The 17,672-nt window shown below is 36.6% G+C and overlaps 1 protein-coding gene across 1 annotated transcript; it reads right to left on the minus strand.

Moving 5' to 3' along the window:
• Positions 1–1,607: 1,607 nt before the first annotated feature.
• Positions 1,608–6,541, minus strand: LOC113731923 (uncharacterized). The gene is made up of 2 exons (XM_072075189.1): positions 3,772–6,541; positions 1,608–2,345 (listed from the first exon to the last, which is right to left on the minus strand). The coding sequence occupies exons 1-2, from the start codon at positions 6,338–6,340 to the stop codon at positions 1,891–1,893; spliced, it is 3,024 nt and encodes a 1,007-aa protein (XP_071931290.1). The 5' UTR covers positions 6,341–6,541; the 3' UTR covers positions 1,608–1,890.
• Positions 6,542–17,672: the final 11,131 nt, after the last annotated feature.

Below are 17,672 nucleotides of genomic sequence, written 5' to 3' on the forward strand. Positions count from 1 at the left end.
GCAAGTTGGTTCGATTATATATATATATATATATTTTTTATTTTAATAATAAAATTACATATATATATATATTCCTCATATTTTATGAATTGTTAAGAAAATTTATTATTTTATTTATTTTTTTTAAATAATTATTTTATATTTTTTTAAGTTTGAACTTTGCATTTTGAATTCATCGATCTTGAACTCAAGTTTGAATTTCATAAAACGAAATTGAAACTTGTCGATTAGGCCAAATCTCGACTAGACTTGTTTGCACCCCTATCGTGGGTTCGATATAGTGATAATAACAAGGTAAAAGGGATTATAAGTAGCATGTTTTAATTCAAAACCTTTGAAAAACAAAATGGGTTTCGTACAATACAGATGGAATGGAAGTCCAACAGGAAGAGTGTACGTTCAAATTCTCCATTTTTTTCTTTTCCCATTGCAAGGTTTAAAGTCTCCTTTAAAAATGCTATATTCATAGTGTTACATCTCAAAACTACTCGTTCCATGATGAATTTTATGCCGACTAATTTTAGTCCTTGTACAAGATGTAAAATAGTCTTCCTTACAATTTTTTTTTTTAAACTTTCACTTACAGTGGGCTTGGATGGGAAAAAAAAAACTATAGAAAATAAAGGATTTTGCTAGAAATATTACAAATCATTTATTTGTAAGTCTTTTGAGTGAGAGAAAAGAAAATAATGGAAGGTTTTGTATCATATTTTTTTAATGATCCACAATCTTTTCCTGAAATGAAAGGAGAGGAAAACTTAAAACACTTGTACAACTGCTTATGAAGTATCATATTTGTCCCTCAAACATTATACATATTAAAAAAAGGGCATGGATAATTTAGTAAAAGGCTAAAATGAATGATATTTTCCTTTCAAAACTCCCAAACAACACAACGAGAGTTTATATTCCATTCTCTTCTCTTCCAGCTTTCTCACATTTTTTTTTTCTATCGTAAACTCCCAAACTAGTCATTATCGTCTTTCATCATAATTTCTTTATATTTTTATCAAATTTTTTTTTAATGTGATAGGCCCGTAAGAATGACTAAAAAAGAAGCATAGAACGAACAAAAATACCGAAAAGTTAATAAATAAAGGCATTCATCAGCCCATCTTTCCAAGCCCATTCTGTTAACGCCTGACATTCTTTCCTTCTAAGCGTCTTGGGCTCCATTGGTTGACCAATTGAGCCCAAAGTCTAGATTCTAATGCACCCCTTGTGTTTACCACAAGCCTAATATGAGTGTTTTTCGAGTGAATTAGGGCCCCAAAATAGGGAAATTAATATTTGTCCTCCCTATCATGGAGTATTGGAAGCTAATCGAAGAGTGTAAATATCATTCATTTCTCCAAAAACAGCTCGTGGCAATAAAAGAATTAGAGGCATCTGTTTGTTTGGATTGGCCTGATTTCAAATAAAAAAAATTTACTTCACAAATTTCAATCACCTTTTTATCTCACACACATCACATCACATCACAAAAAGTGCTACAGTAATTATTTCAAATAAATCATTCAAATTATTTATAACGCGAACAGTCATTAAACTCAGTAAACACTAATTATTGAAAAATGTCAACGGTGAGGAACACAAACCTCTTTCAATTAATTAAAATGCAATATTTGTATATATATATATATATATATAGTATGTTACAAGGTTGGAATGACATGATGGCCATTTAATTAAGATCACAAAATATCTCTACATGAGGAAACTACCCAGTACCTACCTAACAACTGTCGAGATTATTCCCATGTACTCCTATGATCACTAAAAAGAGAAGAACAAACTTGTAACAAAATCAACCCATGTTTAAAAAAAAAAAAAAAAAAAAACCCTTAAAATAGAGGGGGGACAAAAAAGGTCAGAAGATTTTTCATCAAACTAAAGTCTCCTGTCGAAATTTTGGGCAGGTTTCTCTTTGAGATCAGGATTCTTTTGGCGCTGCGGAAAAGTGATCAGTGAAGAAGAGGAGGAAGAAGAAGAAGATTGAGTGCGATAATCAGGGGGGGTGGATGAAAATTGGCGAGGAAATTCTGAGAGCATCTGAACAACTTCTCTCATGGTGGGGCGTTCAACGCTGTTTTCTTGAACGCAGAGCATGGCAATGAAGAACAAATGCATGGCTTCATCTTTTGGCACCGCGGTTGAGAGTCTCGGATCAACGATGCCGTCGACTTCTTCTCTTCTGCAATTGGTTGCCCTTCTGGCCCATTGCACAATATCTACGCCTTCGCCAAAATCACCCACCGGACGACGCCCGGTGATCAGCTCAAGCAGCACCACCCCGAAGCTGTACACATCGCTCTTCTCATCCACTTTCAGCGTGTATGCATATTCTGCACCAAAATCAATCATGCGATGACCACCTTACGTTTGAAAAAAAAACAACAAACCCACCCTCCCTCCCAACTCTTTTGATATAGAAGATGAAATCAAATCTTTTAACTTGCTTGAATTTCTTTACGACCCTCTCTCTCTAGCCAATTCACCTCCTAACTAATTGACGTTCATTCGTGCTAGAAAATGCAGCTTTTCTCAAATAATTTCCTGGCAAATGATGAATGTGTTTGGATAGCAGATATATATATATATATTTTTTTTTTTAAAAAAGACGCTATAGCACTATTTTTTTTATATGATGTATATAAAATAAAAAGATGATTTAAAAAATATATATTTGTGACATAATTTTAAAAAAAATTTACAAATACTTGCCACGGTCTCTTACAAACACTTTGATAGGTGTTGGGATGTTACCACTAGCGCCAAAAAAATTAAATAAAAAAATCAGTGTTAGAAGTTGTGGGGACGATATGAGGCAGTGATGTACAGGCGTATACTTGGCGCCGGCGGCGAAAAAAGGATGTGCTGCGGATGTAGCTTTCACGGCATACGACGCTGTATTGATCTCTTTTGGTCAGGCACATCACATTGATTGACCCACTGAATTACGTTACGGATCATCCAAAGCACAAGTAATTGGACCCCACTGACTACCTCCGGCACAGAATTAAGCGTGGGGGTCCGCATTGGTCTCGTAATCCCAGTCCTCCTGATTCGACCCGATTACCCAAAAAAATCTCTCACAGCCTCACACATAATCTGTCACGGCTGCCTTTCCACCTCTGCCTTTAGCTAATCAAGTTCGCACGCCATTTCTTAATTTTGACTTATTAGGGAGCACTTGGCTTCTTTAGTTTTTTTTTTTTTTAAAAAAAAACCCAACAAAAATGGTTTGTTTGGTCAGTGAATTATTAGAAAATATTTATTTACTTGCATAATCGACACATTTTTTAACCATCATTTTATTTTAAACTTTAAACGCATCACATCCAAAAAGTTGTTATAATAGTAGAAGCTGGAAGTTTTCCATAGATTACTGGGCACATTTCTTTCCAATAATAATGATTAGTAATATTATTTATAAAGGTTTTTTTCTAATGGGTATATATACACATAAAATTTCAGATAATCTACAGTGTATATATACATACTAATAATTATTATTCTATCTTATATTTATATATATATATATTTTTTAATTAATCTTCTCTTTCCAAAAATCGAACATCTCAATTATATCTTAGCGGGTGCCTATTGATAGGTTGAACCTATTTTTGATAGTTAATTTACAAGAAACTTAGACGGATCAAATATGAGCCTAAGCTAGATGCTAATTGAGGCAAATTTCGTTAAGCCATTCTGAGAAAGAAGGTTATCATGAGATGATCAACTGATGAAGGTTTATGGGGACGTACGTACCTGGGGCAATGTAACCATAGGACCCCGCAATTGCTGACATGCACTCGGAAGCACCGCCATCCACCAAGAATTTGGCCAGCCCAAAATCAGCAACATGAGCTTCAAAGCTCGAATTCAACAATATGTTGTTGGATTTCACGTCACGATGAACAATCAAAGGGAAGCAATCATGATGAAGATAGCACAGCCCTTTTGCAGCTTCTAGAGCAATTTTGTACCGCAGCTGCCACCCCAAAAACCCGCCTTTTTTACCGTGCAATGCTTCTCCCAAGCTTCCATTTCTCATGTACTCGTACACCAGCAGATTTGTTTCCTTGTTTGAGCAAAAGGCAAGGAGTCTTACAATGTACCTGTGACGAATGTTACCCAAGGTTCGAATTTCGGCCCTAAAGCCGTGATCATGGGTGTTATTGTTCAAGCTGAGAAGCTTCTTAACTGCAATTTCCACCCCATTTGGCATTTTGCCATGGTAGACTATGCCGGCACCTCCTCTGCCTATCACATTGCCATCTTTCACACATTCCAGGACGTCGGCAACAGTGAAATCCAGAGTTTGGAAGGCTGTCATTTTCCATGAATTTGAGCCATTTTTCTTGAATGACTTGGCCTTGATTATGGCTGCGGTTGCGAAGACTAGTGAACACATTAATAAGCCGAGGGCGAAGATTAGCTTGAATTCGCCATGAGACTTCCCTGTTGGACTTGCTACTGGGGTGGCATTGCAAGGATTGTTCAGTAAGGATCCACAGAGTTGAGGGTTTCCCGCAAATGAAGAAGCATTGAAGAATGCAAATTGGCCTGATTCGGGCAGCTTTCCAGAAAGATCATTGAAGGAAAAATCTGCAGTGGTGAGACTTTTCATTGAACCAATTGATTTCGGGATTGCCTCAGTCAGGTGGTTCCTTGATACATTCAAGTAGTTTAAGATTCTAATGCTTGAGATTTGGGCCGGAATTGAGCCAGACAGGTTGTTCTGGCTCAGGTCTAGATACGTTAGGTGAAGGCAATTACCAATTTCAACTGGGATTTCTCCAGAAAGAGCATTTGCGCTGAGGTCAAGCTTCACTACTTCTTGAAGTCCACCTATAGCAGGAGGTACTGGACCAGAAAATTCGTTTCCACCTAATGAAAGGATTTGGAGGGAAGAAAAACTGGCAATAGAAAATGGTAACAAACCTGAAAGCTGATTGTTTGCAAGATTCAACTGAGCTAATTTAGTTGGGTTTGATGCATTCTCACCCTTTTCAATTAAGGTTCCAGACAACAAATTATTTTGCAACTCGAGCAAGTTTAAATCTGGCAAGTAAATGAGGCCATTTGGGATGCTACCATTAAAATAGTTCTGTCCTAACCTGACTCTAACAAGGCTCGAACATGTTCCCAAGCCTTCTGGAATTGACCCAAAGAGAAAATTTTTGAAAAGAATCAAGATTCTAAGCTGTTTTGAGGCGCACAAGTTTTGGGGGATAATACCAGTTAGCTTGTTTGAGGACAGGTCCAGCTCTTGAAGCCTCCGGTTTTGGCCTAGATTGTCTGGAATAGTGCCGGTAAAGTTGTTCTTCCAGAGATAAAGAACTTCCAGATTAGGATAGTCAGCAACAAAATCTGGTATCGAGCCATGCAATCTGTTCATGAAAAGATTCAGAAGCCGTAGCCGCCTGAGGTCAATGAGCTCGTATGGGATCTCCCCAACAAGTGCATTGCGAGAAAGATCAAGGGTGACCAGGCTTGTGAGGTTGCCTAATTGCTTTGGTATTGGACCAGATAGGGCATTGATGTCCAGAAAGAGAGTTTCAAGAGATTGCAAATTCCCTAACTGAGGAGGAATTGAACCATCCAATTCACAATTTGTGAGATCCAAAGTGACCAGATTTTGCAGCTTCCCCAACTCTTTAGGAATACCACCCTCAAAGGCATTGAAGTAGCCCAGGTAAAGTTCTTTCAAGTTAGTCAGATTGCCCAATTCACCAGGAATCCTACCTTGAAGATTATTTCCTGCAAGTTCTAAGTACTCTAATCCAATCATTTCGCCATACCTTGCTGGAATTTCACCGGAAAAATAATTTCCACCCAAATCTAAGTGCCTGAGGTTCTTCAAGCTCAGCACTCCAAGAGGAAGAGAAGCAGAGAAATTGTTATTGTAGGTATCGAACACTTGTAAATTGGCTAAAGTTGAGTAGTTCCAGTCAAGATGTCCAATGAACTGATTGTTAGATATGTTCAGAGATCGCAGACTGCTCATATTCTCAATTCTGATTTCACCAGTGAAATTGTTGCCGTCAAGATTGAGCTCCATCAGCTTGTCAAGGCTTGAAATAACAGGGGAAACAGAGCCATAAAGGTTCATGTTGGATATATTGAGGGCCACTACTCGTCCATGGAAGCATTTGATTCCTGTCCATGAACATAAAGAGTTCTGGTCAGAAGTGTTCCAAGTGTCAATGGCTGGATTGGAGAACTCGAATCGTTCTTTGAGAGTGACTAAGGCATGAAAATCAGTAAGAAGAGAAGAAGAAGAAACAGCAGTGCCTACAATAGAGAAGAGTGTCAGGTATAGGAATGGCACCATAGTTTTGCTGGATAAATTCTTTTCAAGGAAAGTAATGAGTTTGGAAGGACTTGGAGAAGAAACAAAGGATTTTAAGACTGAGGATTTTGGAAAAGTACAAATGGAAAGTTGAGGGAATCTGAGAAACCTCAAGTTTATACTGATTGAAAGAATCAAACATCTTGAGAGAAAGAGGCTTCAAAATCAAGGAAGAAGCTAAGCCCCCCCACCCCCCCTTTTCTCCTCCTCAGCTTTTGCTTTTCTCTTCCAGTGAAGCGATTAAGATGATCAAAATTGGCAATAAATAACAGTATATTTCTTGCAAGTTATGTAGCAAAGCCAAGAGGGGAAAGGAGAAGGAAGAGAAGGTTTTATTGTGAACTAAAGGAAGCGGCCGTTGGGCAACAGAAATTTAAAGTTCAGATTATGGGTAAAGTAAAGGTGATTCTCCCAGTGTATTTATATGACAAGAATACACTTTAGCTTTAATCAAAGGATAGTCTTTATTTTGAGCAAGAGATGATGGAATTTCACTTTCAAAGTTCCAGTCATGGAGAATGATTAAGTTGGTCTCATACAAGTATTTTTCTGCTTTTCAAAGACCAACAACAGCAGGCTTTGATATTTCATTTTTTGAAAATAAAACTGAAAACAAAAGTGCAAAAGTGGGCATCGTAATCAATGCGTCATGCCACTACTACAAAGCTATTTTGTGTCATTTTGACACAAATGTACGACACAGAAGAGATGCGCAGGTGAGAGAGAGCAAGGTTGTTGGAATTTATGGGCAAATATGCATCCCCAACCTGTAGCTTCAATTCTACTTCTGCATGCTTGCTTAGTACTTGTGTATCAGCAAAATTATACCATCTTGGCGTCATTTTGGTGTTTGCAGTTTGTTGCGGCTTTCCAATTTGCGTGTTTACTGAGTACGAAATGCTCTCATCAAATTTGTCATAATAACCAATTCAAGAATCGTCGAATTGATCTTGTACCTTGTTAATAGTATATGCTGTTCCGGGAATAAATAGCATAAGGAATCTGGACGTACAAAGCCCCCTAATTATGCTGTTCCTGCATGCCATTGAAATTTGCCTCCCTTCAAATACTTCTTGTACCTGCAAAAAAATCATACCAAATGCTGGCCTTTCAAGACTGGCTGTACAGCTAGGGATACCAGGATACTTAATAGCTTTAAGTTTCTAATAAAGAGAATCAGTAAGGGTTTCGTCATGCAAAGATAGTTATTTCATATTTCATCAGGTGCACGATGATTTTGTATATATGTTCAAAAGTTCAGTCCTTCATCATCAACCACAATTAAAAGAAAGAAAGAAAGAAAAAATAATAATAACGGTAGTAGTATTGCGCACAACTAAGGGATGGCATTGGAGGATGAATCCCTAATGATCCTCCCCCTGTCTTTGTATCAAATTGTTCGCATGGCACATGTACGGCACTGGATAGGAGCACTCAAGATAAGACTAGATTTGAGGACACAGTTTTGTGTACTTTGATGTCCGTGTATCTGATCATGTACTATTACACTTACACATGCTTAATTTTCTATTACCGAATGTAATATTTTCTACTGCCTCGAGTACAATCAGGAGACAAATGCCTGCAACATTAACAGTAGATGTAAGACGTAAAAGATGATGATAATTAATATATCATTACCATGTTTTTTTGAGGGAATGATCTGTAAATAATTACTGTGCAGAGAGTACTGTGGTCATGGGGTTGCATGGAAGAAGCAACCAGGAAAGCTTTTCTTCTTCTGCAGCCGCTGCTTTATTCCATTTTCTTTCTTTCTTGATCGCTTGCCCTACAGGTCTGGGACCAAGTCTCTATGTAATCTAATGTGTATTTGAGCTTTATTAGAAGATGGAATAGTCCTAAAGAGAGGGCTGAAAAGCAAAAGCAGAGAGAATACTTAATTTGCTTTTGATCATCTCCCCACTTGGAAAGAAAGAAAAAGAAAATCCATGATCCCTCACTTCACATGGAAAGGAGTGCTGGCCTGCTGGGCTGGCTCTCTTGTTGCGGTATTAAGTTGAACAGTGAAGACTCATCAGAGCTGAGAGACAGGCATGAGACACCCTAGCCTCCTTCTCTCTTAGAAAACAGAAAACAAAAAGAAAAAAGAAAAAAGAAAATCCATGGCCCCAAATGCATGGAAAAGAGTGCTCTTGTTTATGTCTACGTGAATTCAATTCAATTGTACATATCTTTCTCTTTCTTAGTTGTGGCTTTTTCATTTTTTTTCAGTATAGAAAGAATGTGGCTTGGCTCCACTTGTGTTTAAAACTCGTGTGGCAAGACTTGTGCACTACATGGGCAAGAGTAGTGACCGCAAGGCTGCAAACGAGCCGGCGCGGGCGGCTCGAGTCGAGTTCAAGCTGGATCGAATCGAAATCGAGCTCGAACTCGAGTTCAACATATTAAACTCCGACTCGCGAGTTCGAGTATATATATTTTTTTATTTTTTTATTTTAAGTATATATATTTTTAATTTTTTTATTTTAATAGTAAAATTACATATATATCATTAATATTTTATTATTTATTAAGAAAAAAATATTATTTTATAAAAAATAAAATAAATATTTTTTATTTTTTTCGAACTCGAGCTCGGCTCGAATCAAGTCGAGCTCGAGCTCGAGTTTGAAATTGTCAGCTCGTCGAACTTGAGTTCAAGCTCGATTTCAATGAAATTATGTCGAGACTCGACTCAATTAGACCAAAATTCGACTCGATTCGACTCGTTTGCAACCCTAGGCAAGACGCAAGAAAGGCGCTTTTTTGAGGAGTCTCTGTCTATCCAACTGATACAGGAAGGTCTCTGAGGTCTCCCCTGTTTTGAAGGGTCATTTTCTTGTGGTCTTGCTGTAGCCAAAGCCCTCCCGTGGGCTGAAGTCCTTGTAATTTGTACGCAGCATGGGGAACTAGTTTTGGACTGATGTCTAAGAAGGTGCTGTACCTTAGCCTTAAATCAAATCACTATCACTAGGGTTGCAAACAATCGAGTCGAACTGTGATTTGATTGAGCCGAGTTTTGATTTAAGTTTATCAAACTCGAACTCGAGTTCGACGAGTTGACAATTTAAAGTTCGAGCTCGAAAAAGTAAGAAATAATTATTTTATTTTTTAAAAAATAAATAATATAATATTTTTTTAATAAATAATAAAATATTAAAGATATATATGAAATTTTATTATTAAAATAAATAAATATATTTATATGCTCGAGTTCGAGTTCAAGTTGGATTTGATTAGCTCAAGCTCAATATTGATCGAGTTCAAATCGAATTTTGATTCGAGTCGCTCGCGAGCAGTTCTTTTCATTTGCAGCCCTAATCATCACTGTGTGATGTGATGATTCCTTAGAAACCACTTAACTCAAGATTATGCAATTAACCGTGACCTTGTGCTGCCTGTTTCTGTCAAGGGCTCGGGGAGGGGTTGAATTCCCACTTCGGCGGAGCTCCTTGAATTAATCCACACTTTTTTAAAAGGGGTGATTAGCTCATGGCTGATTTACAAGTTTTCACTATGCCAGCCTTTTAACTTGTCTTCTTAATCCCTTAAGGCTTTCTCATGAACAGTATCAATCAGAACAGAAACTTTCTTGGTCAGAAAGCCCAGAGAAAATTGTCAGTCCTGTTCATGTGTGCATTTATTTTGAAGGATTATTAAGGGGCTGAAACATCAAAGGCAGGCAACTGCTGACACTTGAAGAGTTGGGATTATTTCCAATTCTTTTTTTTTTTTTTTTGAGTTTAATTAATTCGGATCATATTCGCAAAGTTGCAGATTTTTGCTTGGGTTCCATCAAGACAAGAATCTGTGGATACACGTCAGATACAGTCAACGGCCAAACTGATGATGACCAATTATTAGATGCATCATTTCTTTGATCGGAAACAATAATTAATGACTCGGGAATGAACAGCATGGTTCTCGATTTGGCCTGCTGCTCAAAGATAGATATCCTCATTACTGTTGCAGAGCCCTTTCTTCAGCAAAGAGCAAACTAACATGTTTGTCCTCTCGTCTGTGATCAGATGAGGTACGGTCCTAAAGTCTGTCCTTTTGCCTTTGTTTATTTCTCTGGCAGATGGAGATGTCCTTTTTCACTTTGCTACCCACCCATTCAATTTCAAGGCGGAGTTAGTTATCAACTTTGAGAGACTGATGCTGGAACCTCACTTGCACCATACGAAAAATGATTGGCTCCCCGTCCCCGGTGACAGTCTACAGTTTTCTCTTTAATTCAAGTGGTCCCTCTCAACTCTCAAGTATGAAACTCTCGAGTGGGCTGAGTCGTTTTCACTTCCAATCAACCAGCCACGGGCGAAGCAGCAATCCTCCTCTCCTCTGATTGTAGGTCGGGGGTGCACATCTTGCATTTGCAATTAAATCAAACGATGTGTAGTGGCATACTCCTTTAATTTAGAGATGGGTTTTTGTTCTTTTAACGCTTCGTAGTTGATATTGGCTGGAGTCGGAGTAGTACGCAAATATTGGCCATTTACTTAACTAAAAACTATATACGTGCCAATTCTTTCTCAATTCAAGAACTAAATTCTTGTTTTTTTATATGATTTCAAGGATGCAAGAGGTTTATGTGTATGACTCTCAATTGTTACGCATAATCCTAGAAAATCATAATGCTCAATTGAAAAAGAGAGGGGCTACTGTTGATTTGACCAAATAGAGCTCAACAGATGGATGAAAAAAGAAAGAAAGAAAAAGCTGAGGCATTCGCATTTTGCCTCAGATGGGGAACTTTAGGCCTTTGAGGGATGCTCTATGAAGCTTTATCTTGGAAGAAGATGATTTTTTTTTCCCTCTTTTTCTGAGGGATCAAAGAAGATCAACTAGTAAGTAGAAAGAAGAAAAAGAAAGGACAAAGCAAGCATCTTTAGAAGGTGGCCTGGCTTTCATTTCATTTAGAAGTTGGTCCGAAAACAAAACCAACACCCTCCCCTGCCTTCCAACAGAGATCAAGAGGCCTTCAAATATTTTCAGTTTTTTTGGATGTTCGAAAATCCCTAGCACAGTACAAGAAAAAAAAATTTAATTCATATGTGATAATAACAAACGAGTAAATCTTATATACACTGACAGTGTATACATTATCACCGTTTGATTCATGACATGTGTACAAAAGTTAAATTTCAAATTCAAATTTTGCATCGTTGTCATTCATCCAACGCTCAGAATGTATATACTGTTAGTATAGGAAAGATTAATCCACAGCAATAAGGTGTCACGGAATTTCACAGTCGTGCTAAAAAAAAATCTAGTGATGATTGATGTACGTACACATAAGGCTAATCTTTGAACCATTTACATCTAACTTATTTTGCAAGTCGCTTTCTTCTCCGCTCCAAAATAGCCACGCTCCCGTTTGCAGGTCCGCAGGTGCGATCCTTCTCTCTCGCACCCACTGGATTTATATGCCACTAGGGGCCAATCGGGGTCCCGGAAATCCTCCAATGTCCAGCTTCTTTTCTGGGGCTGCCTCTGGTGTCCTGTCCTTTTTTTTTTTTTTTTTTTTGCGTTAACCTTTTTGTTAATTTCCCAGAAACCTAGAAAGAGTTGGTCTAGTAATTATCTTCTTCTTCTTCTTTAATTTTTTGTGAGAGTCATCAGATTTTGTCCTCAGTATACTTCTTGGTCTTCACCAATCTATACGATTAAAGTTCGAGATGTGTAATCCTATAACAAAGATTTTGTATACATAATTTTAATGTGGTCAAAAGGAGAAGGGTTCGGTTTTTGAGCTTCATTTCATTTTTGGTGAAACACATCGAAATTTCGTTAATAAAATCTGCATTAATAGCAGAAATTACATGAGACATACAAAAAATATAATTTCATTTCCTCGAACACGCATACTTGTGCTCCGAACTCCAATCCTTTCCAACTAAATCATTCGTCTGATTTTTATTTTTCTTTTAATTGTTGTGCTCGTCGTAGCTTATTCTTGACAAATGAATCCATTTTTCTTCTTCATCTCTTGTGCACTTTAATTTAACACAATTTGTGACATAGAGCTGAATTCAAACAAAAAAATGTTACACCAAGATAATTGAACTATAGGGTAAATGGTAGTAAACCACCTTATCGTTTGGTCCAAAATATAACAATTCAAAAATTGGTTGAAATTGAGCTAGTACTATAAGTTTTCTTTCCATATTTAGCTAATTTAGAATTAGATCGACTTGAATGCTGGAGCTTAACTTCCTCTAGAGAGAGAGAAAAAAAGTTAAAAAAAAAAAAAAGAAAAAGCTAGCGTAACCATACAAGGGAATAAAAGTAGGGCGGCAAACGAGCCGAGCCGAGTCGAGCTTTGAGCTAATCGAGCCGAGCCTCGACTAAATTTTACCAAGCTCGAGCTCGAGCTCGAGCTCGACGAGCTGGCAATTTTCGAGCTCGAGCTCGACTCGAATCAACTCGAGCCGAGCTCGAAAAAAATAAAAAAAAATTATTTTATTTTTAAAAAAATAAAAAAATATAATATTTTTTTCTGAATAAATAATAAAATATTAAGGATATATACGTAATTTCACTATGAAAATAAAAAATTAAAATATATTTATATATAATATACGTAATTTTATTATTAAATAAAAATAAAAAATATATATAAATATATATACTCAAGCTCGCGAGCCGGCTCGCGAGCTAACGAGCTTAATATTCTGAGCTCGAGTTCGAGCTCGAGTTTGACTCGAGCTGGCTCGAGCTCGACTCGAGCTTGACTCGAGCCGCTCGCGAGCGGCTCGATTCGTTTGCAGCCCTAAATAAAAGTACTGTAAAACTAGGATCAAAAGTTCAAGCATCATAATTTTGTTGACAGAATAAAGTGAATCCTTTAACTTAAATATACCACAAGGAGTCCTCATATGTATGATTGACGTTGCCACTGGTAAGGATAGCGAATTTCAATGATAGCAATGAAGTCAAACAACGTATCGCTACTTGTAGTATTAATTAATTAATCGGCATGATATATAATTATCATCACAAATCTCAAGTTTGCAACTTTAGTTGATTCATATTTAAGATAAATTAGAAGAATATTTGAGAAAAATTAAGAAGCTATACTAAGATCTAATCCACTGGGATCGATCGCCTGAAGGATCCCATTCTCCCTTTTATTCACAACTTCTATGCTTTTCTTGGAAGTCCACAATTTATCAAATGCAACTTGTGAGTATTTTTAGTTGACTTCAAGGGCGACTTTACAAAGTGGTGTTAATCTGAGTACATATGCAGTTGGAGTTTTCAACCATAAATGCACCTCTTGCTACTAAAAATTACTTGTATAACCAATAGAGCTACAAACGAATCAAGTTGCTCGCGACTGGCTCGAATCAGGTTTGAGTTGGCCAAATCGAACTCAAACTCGAGGTCAAGCTCCAAAATATTAAGCTCCGCTCGTGAGCTCGAGTGTGTGTGTATATACATATATATATAATTTATTTTTTATTTTAATAGTAAATTATATTTATATTCCTAATATTTTATTATTTATTATGAAAAATTATTTTATTTATTTTTTAAAAAATAAAAATAATTATTTTTTTTTATTTTTTCGAACTCGAACTTTATATTGGTAGCTCGTCAAGCTAGAGTTCTAACTCGAATTTGAGCTTAATAAAGCTAAGTCAAGACTCGACTTGATTAGATCAAAACTCGACTCGACTCAACTTGTTTGCAGTCCTAATGACCAAAAGACAACCACCAATTTCTATAGCGTAATTTGGAGAAGTAAACGTTAACAAGTGTGTTTGGATAGGAGATTACTTTGGAATAAATTTTTTAAAAAGTACTGTAGCACTCTTTTGATGTAATGTATGTAAAATAAAAAATAATTGAAAAATCAGTTGATGATGGAAGTAAATCAGTATGTAAATAAGATATAAATAAAGTGCAATCCAAACAGAGTTAAGTTGTTAGTATCATATTCTGCGGTGCTTGTCCAAGTTCTTCTAACTTGTTAGCTCTCAAACCACGCAAAATACAGAAAAGTTGCATTCTCCCGTAGCTACTAGGAGCCTTTAACATTCAAATGAGATGCTGAAATCACAATCCGAATATTTTACTATTAAAAAGAGAAGAATTTTTATCAACTTTGCCATTGATCACACTGGCTCCTGCTTTTGATAAAAGGGCTTTGCATTCTTCACCTAAGTTCTATTAATCTTGCTTTTAATTCAATAGTTATAAAGAAGTTTGTTTGTTTAACCTAGATTAATGAAATGTCTCATTGCCTCCGATTTCTTTTTCTCTACTTTGTTTTGCTCTTTGTATTTATCCCCAACCCCCCTCCCTCTTCCCAAAATATATATATATATATATATATAAGTAAAAGACATCATTCGTCCAGCCTGATACTGATCAATCAACATTACCAACTTGTGTTGACTCATTAATAAGAACGTATCATTTTCTCACAAAATCGTATGTTCGAATCTCGCTGTCGATGTCATGATTATATCGGTGAACGATCTATAAGAACTCCCATAAATAACTTATGATTTCGGGGATATACTTCTACTCGTAATGATGATCGAAATCGAACTCATCCAAAATTTTTTGTATATATAAAAAACAAAATTAGTGATCAGCATACAATGCAAAAGAAGGGCAAGATGGATTAATGAGAAAGCATATTGCATGTCCATGTCAAGGAACCTAGCTTGCTATGTACATTTAGGTCCGCGCCTATACATTGATTTGTATGTACAATTATTGTTTACACATCTCCAATTTGACAAATATTGTGGCATTGACCTTAAATCTGTGGGGTTGGTCACTCCTGGCATTGGTGGAAATCCAAGTCATGTTCAAATGGGCTTTGTCCACCCTCTCCATCTTTTTGAGCATCATTGTCACTCATTGCTCCCACAAACATGCTTTCTAAATCAAGAATTCTCTCATTCAGTATTCATCCCCATTTCCCGACCTAGCCAAAGCATATATTCACCCCCCCCCCCCCCCAAATTCTCGCCTGAGTTACTCTTTTTGTCCAAAGTTGTGAGCCATCCCCTTTCGTAGCTGTACGTAAAAGATAATGCTTAGATACTAGCTAGCAAGCTTTCATGATGTCCTCGAAGGTTTTTTATTTTTGGGGGGGGGGGGGGGGGGGATCTCTTTAAAGTACTATTTTGTTGTTTTTTCACAATGTGGAGAGAATGCAATCAGATCTAGCCAAAGCCATTTCTTTGGTTACATATGGTTATCTAGTGTTCAAAGTTGGATCAAACAAATCAAATCAGTGAAATTGGCAACTACGTACAATTAAGCGGACTAATTAAATTGATCACATATCACATTGCCATGACAAAAACTCATCAATATAATTTCCGTAATTGCTTTGATTACTAAGAAGAAAACAAGAAACACTTCATCTCTACGCCCATGCCCAGTCTAGTCTCTCACACAAATAAATTCGCATTTTCTTTCATTTTTAGCTGGATAGAGTTAAAGCAAAACCTAAAGCAGAAAGTAAGCTTCATGATGCTGAACCCTTATCCTATTTGGGCTCTTTATGCTTTCTTTCTTGTAACTTTACTGGAGGGTTTGAGTTGGCGTGTCAGAAGGACTCAAAACAGCTAAACTAGGAAGCAGCTGCATGAACTTTTATTTTATATACACGATGAGATCTAATTCTAAAAGACAGGACCACTCAGGATGCTAGAATTATACATGGGTCATTTCATATTTTTAGATTGGGTTTGGGATTTCGATAGCCAGTATTTGGGAATGAGAAATTCAGTGCCGGGGTGATGATACTGAAAATGAGTGTCCACTTACTTAATTAAGTATTGGTACAGTCCCTCTATTTGATCCTCAGACTAAAATGACAGCGGAATAAGAATTAGTTAAACCAAACAAGAATGTAGGAATAAGATACATCGATTCCATTCTGGGATTTTGAATTTTGATTCCAGTTCCACTTCCCCAGTAGGAAATCAATTGACCTTGTTATTATTTTCTGTTTCCTAAAAAAGGTTAGTTTTGCTGACGTTGTACGTAGGGAGGGCAACGGGACGGGGTTGGGGCGGAGGACCCCTTCTGTTTCCTAAAAAAGGTTAGTTTTGTTGACGTTGTACGTAGGAAGGGCAACGGGGCGGGGTTGGGGCGGGGGACCTCTCCTCCATCCCTCGCCCCGCTGCTTACAAACTCCCTCCGCCCCCGCCCCACCCCGCTTCTCCCGTGGATGCTCCCGCGGGACTAATAAAAATTTGTTATATAATTTTATTATGGTTAAAATTTAGCAAATAATCAAGTACTAAAATATCAACACATCATCAAATTATTATTTATTGTAATTTTATAATTGAAACTTATAATAACAATCAAACAAAAATTATTTGAATACAATCCAACATGATGAAATAAATATAACTAAAGTAGTCAAGTTTTCACTTTTGGCACAAATACAATCACTAATTCATTATTGTGCTTGTGCTTTTTTTAAGAAAAAAATGATATTGTATTAAGTGTAATTAGGAATTTAGTATAAATGTATTAATAAATTTAGTATAACTAATTAATAATTTGTATTAGTACACATATATAATTATTAATATAATTAATAATATCAATTATATTATATATACTAATAGACATCATATAATACATATAACTAATAATATCATTATCATAAGTTTATAACTAATTAAATTATATATTATATATATAATTGTATACATATATATTTTATATATTTATTTTTTTAAAGCGGGTGGCGGGACGGGGGATGTAGCGGGGATACACCTTCCCGCCCCCGCCCCGTTTCTAAGTCAGGGGGAATTCCCCCGCCCCCGCCCCAACCCGCTCCCCATTAGCCCGCCGCGGGATTGCCATCCCTAGTTGTACGCGCTTTTGGCTTTGCCACAATTGCAAGCATCTGCCATGTCGTTTCTGAAATTCATTGACCTCACGGTCGGCCATCATGTTTGCTTGCCTTAGAATTTTGGACTCTCTTCCCGTACCCTAAATTTGGAATTTCAAGAACATTTTGGGTGCATTTGATAAAACTGAAATCTAAAAACTAAGTTTAAAATCTAAAATCTAAATAATAAATTCATTAAGTTATTAAATTATTAAATATTAAATTTAATACATTTGAGTGTATATCATATTTATTGGTAAATGAATAGTTTATCACTTAATTTTACGAGCAAGTTTTGCCTAAAAAATTCAACACCGATTAATTATTTCAGATGTTCAATTTTTGATATTATCAAACGGTCTAAATATATTAAGATCTGAATCCATTAATTTTAAGTGTTGGATTGAGCTATCAAACATGACCTTTATGTCAACT

The sequence above is a fragment of the Coffea arabica genome, chromosome 2c, assembly GCF_036785885.1.
Source record: "Coffea arabica cultivar ET-39 chromosome 2c, Coffea Arabica ET-39 HiFi, whole genome shotgun sequence".
Lineage (NCBI taxonomy): Eukaryota > Viridiplantae > Streptophyta > Magnoliopsida > Gentianales > Rubiaceae > Coffea > Coffea arabica.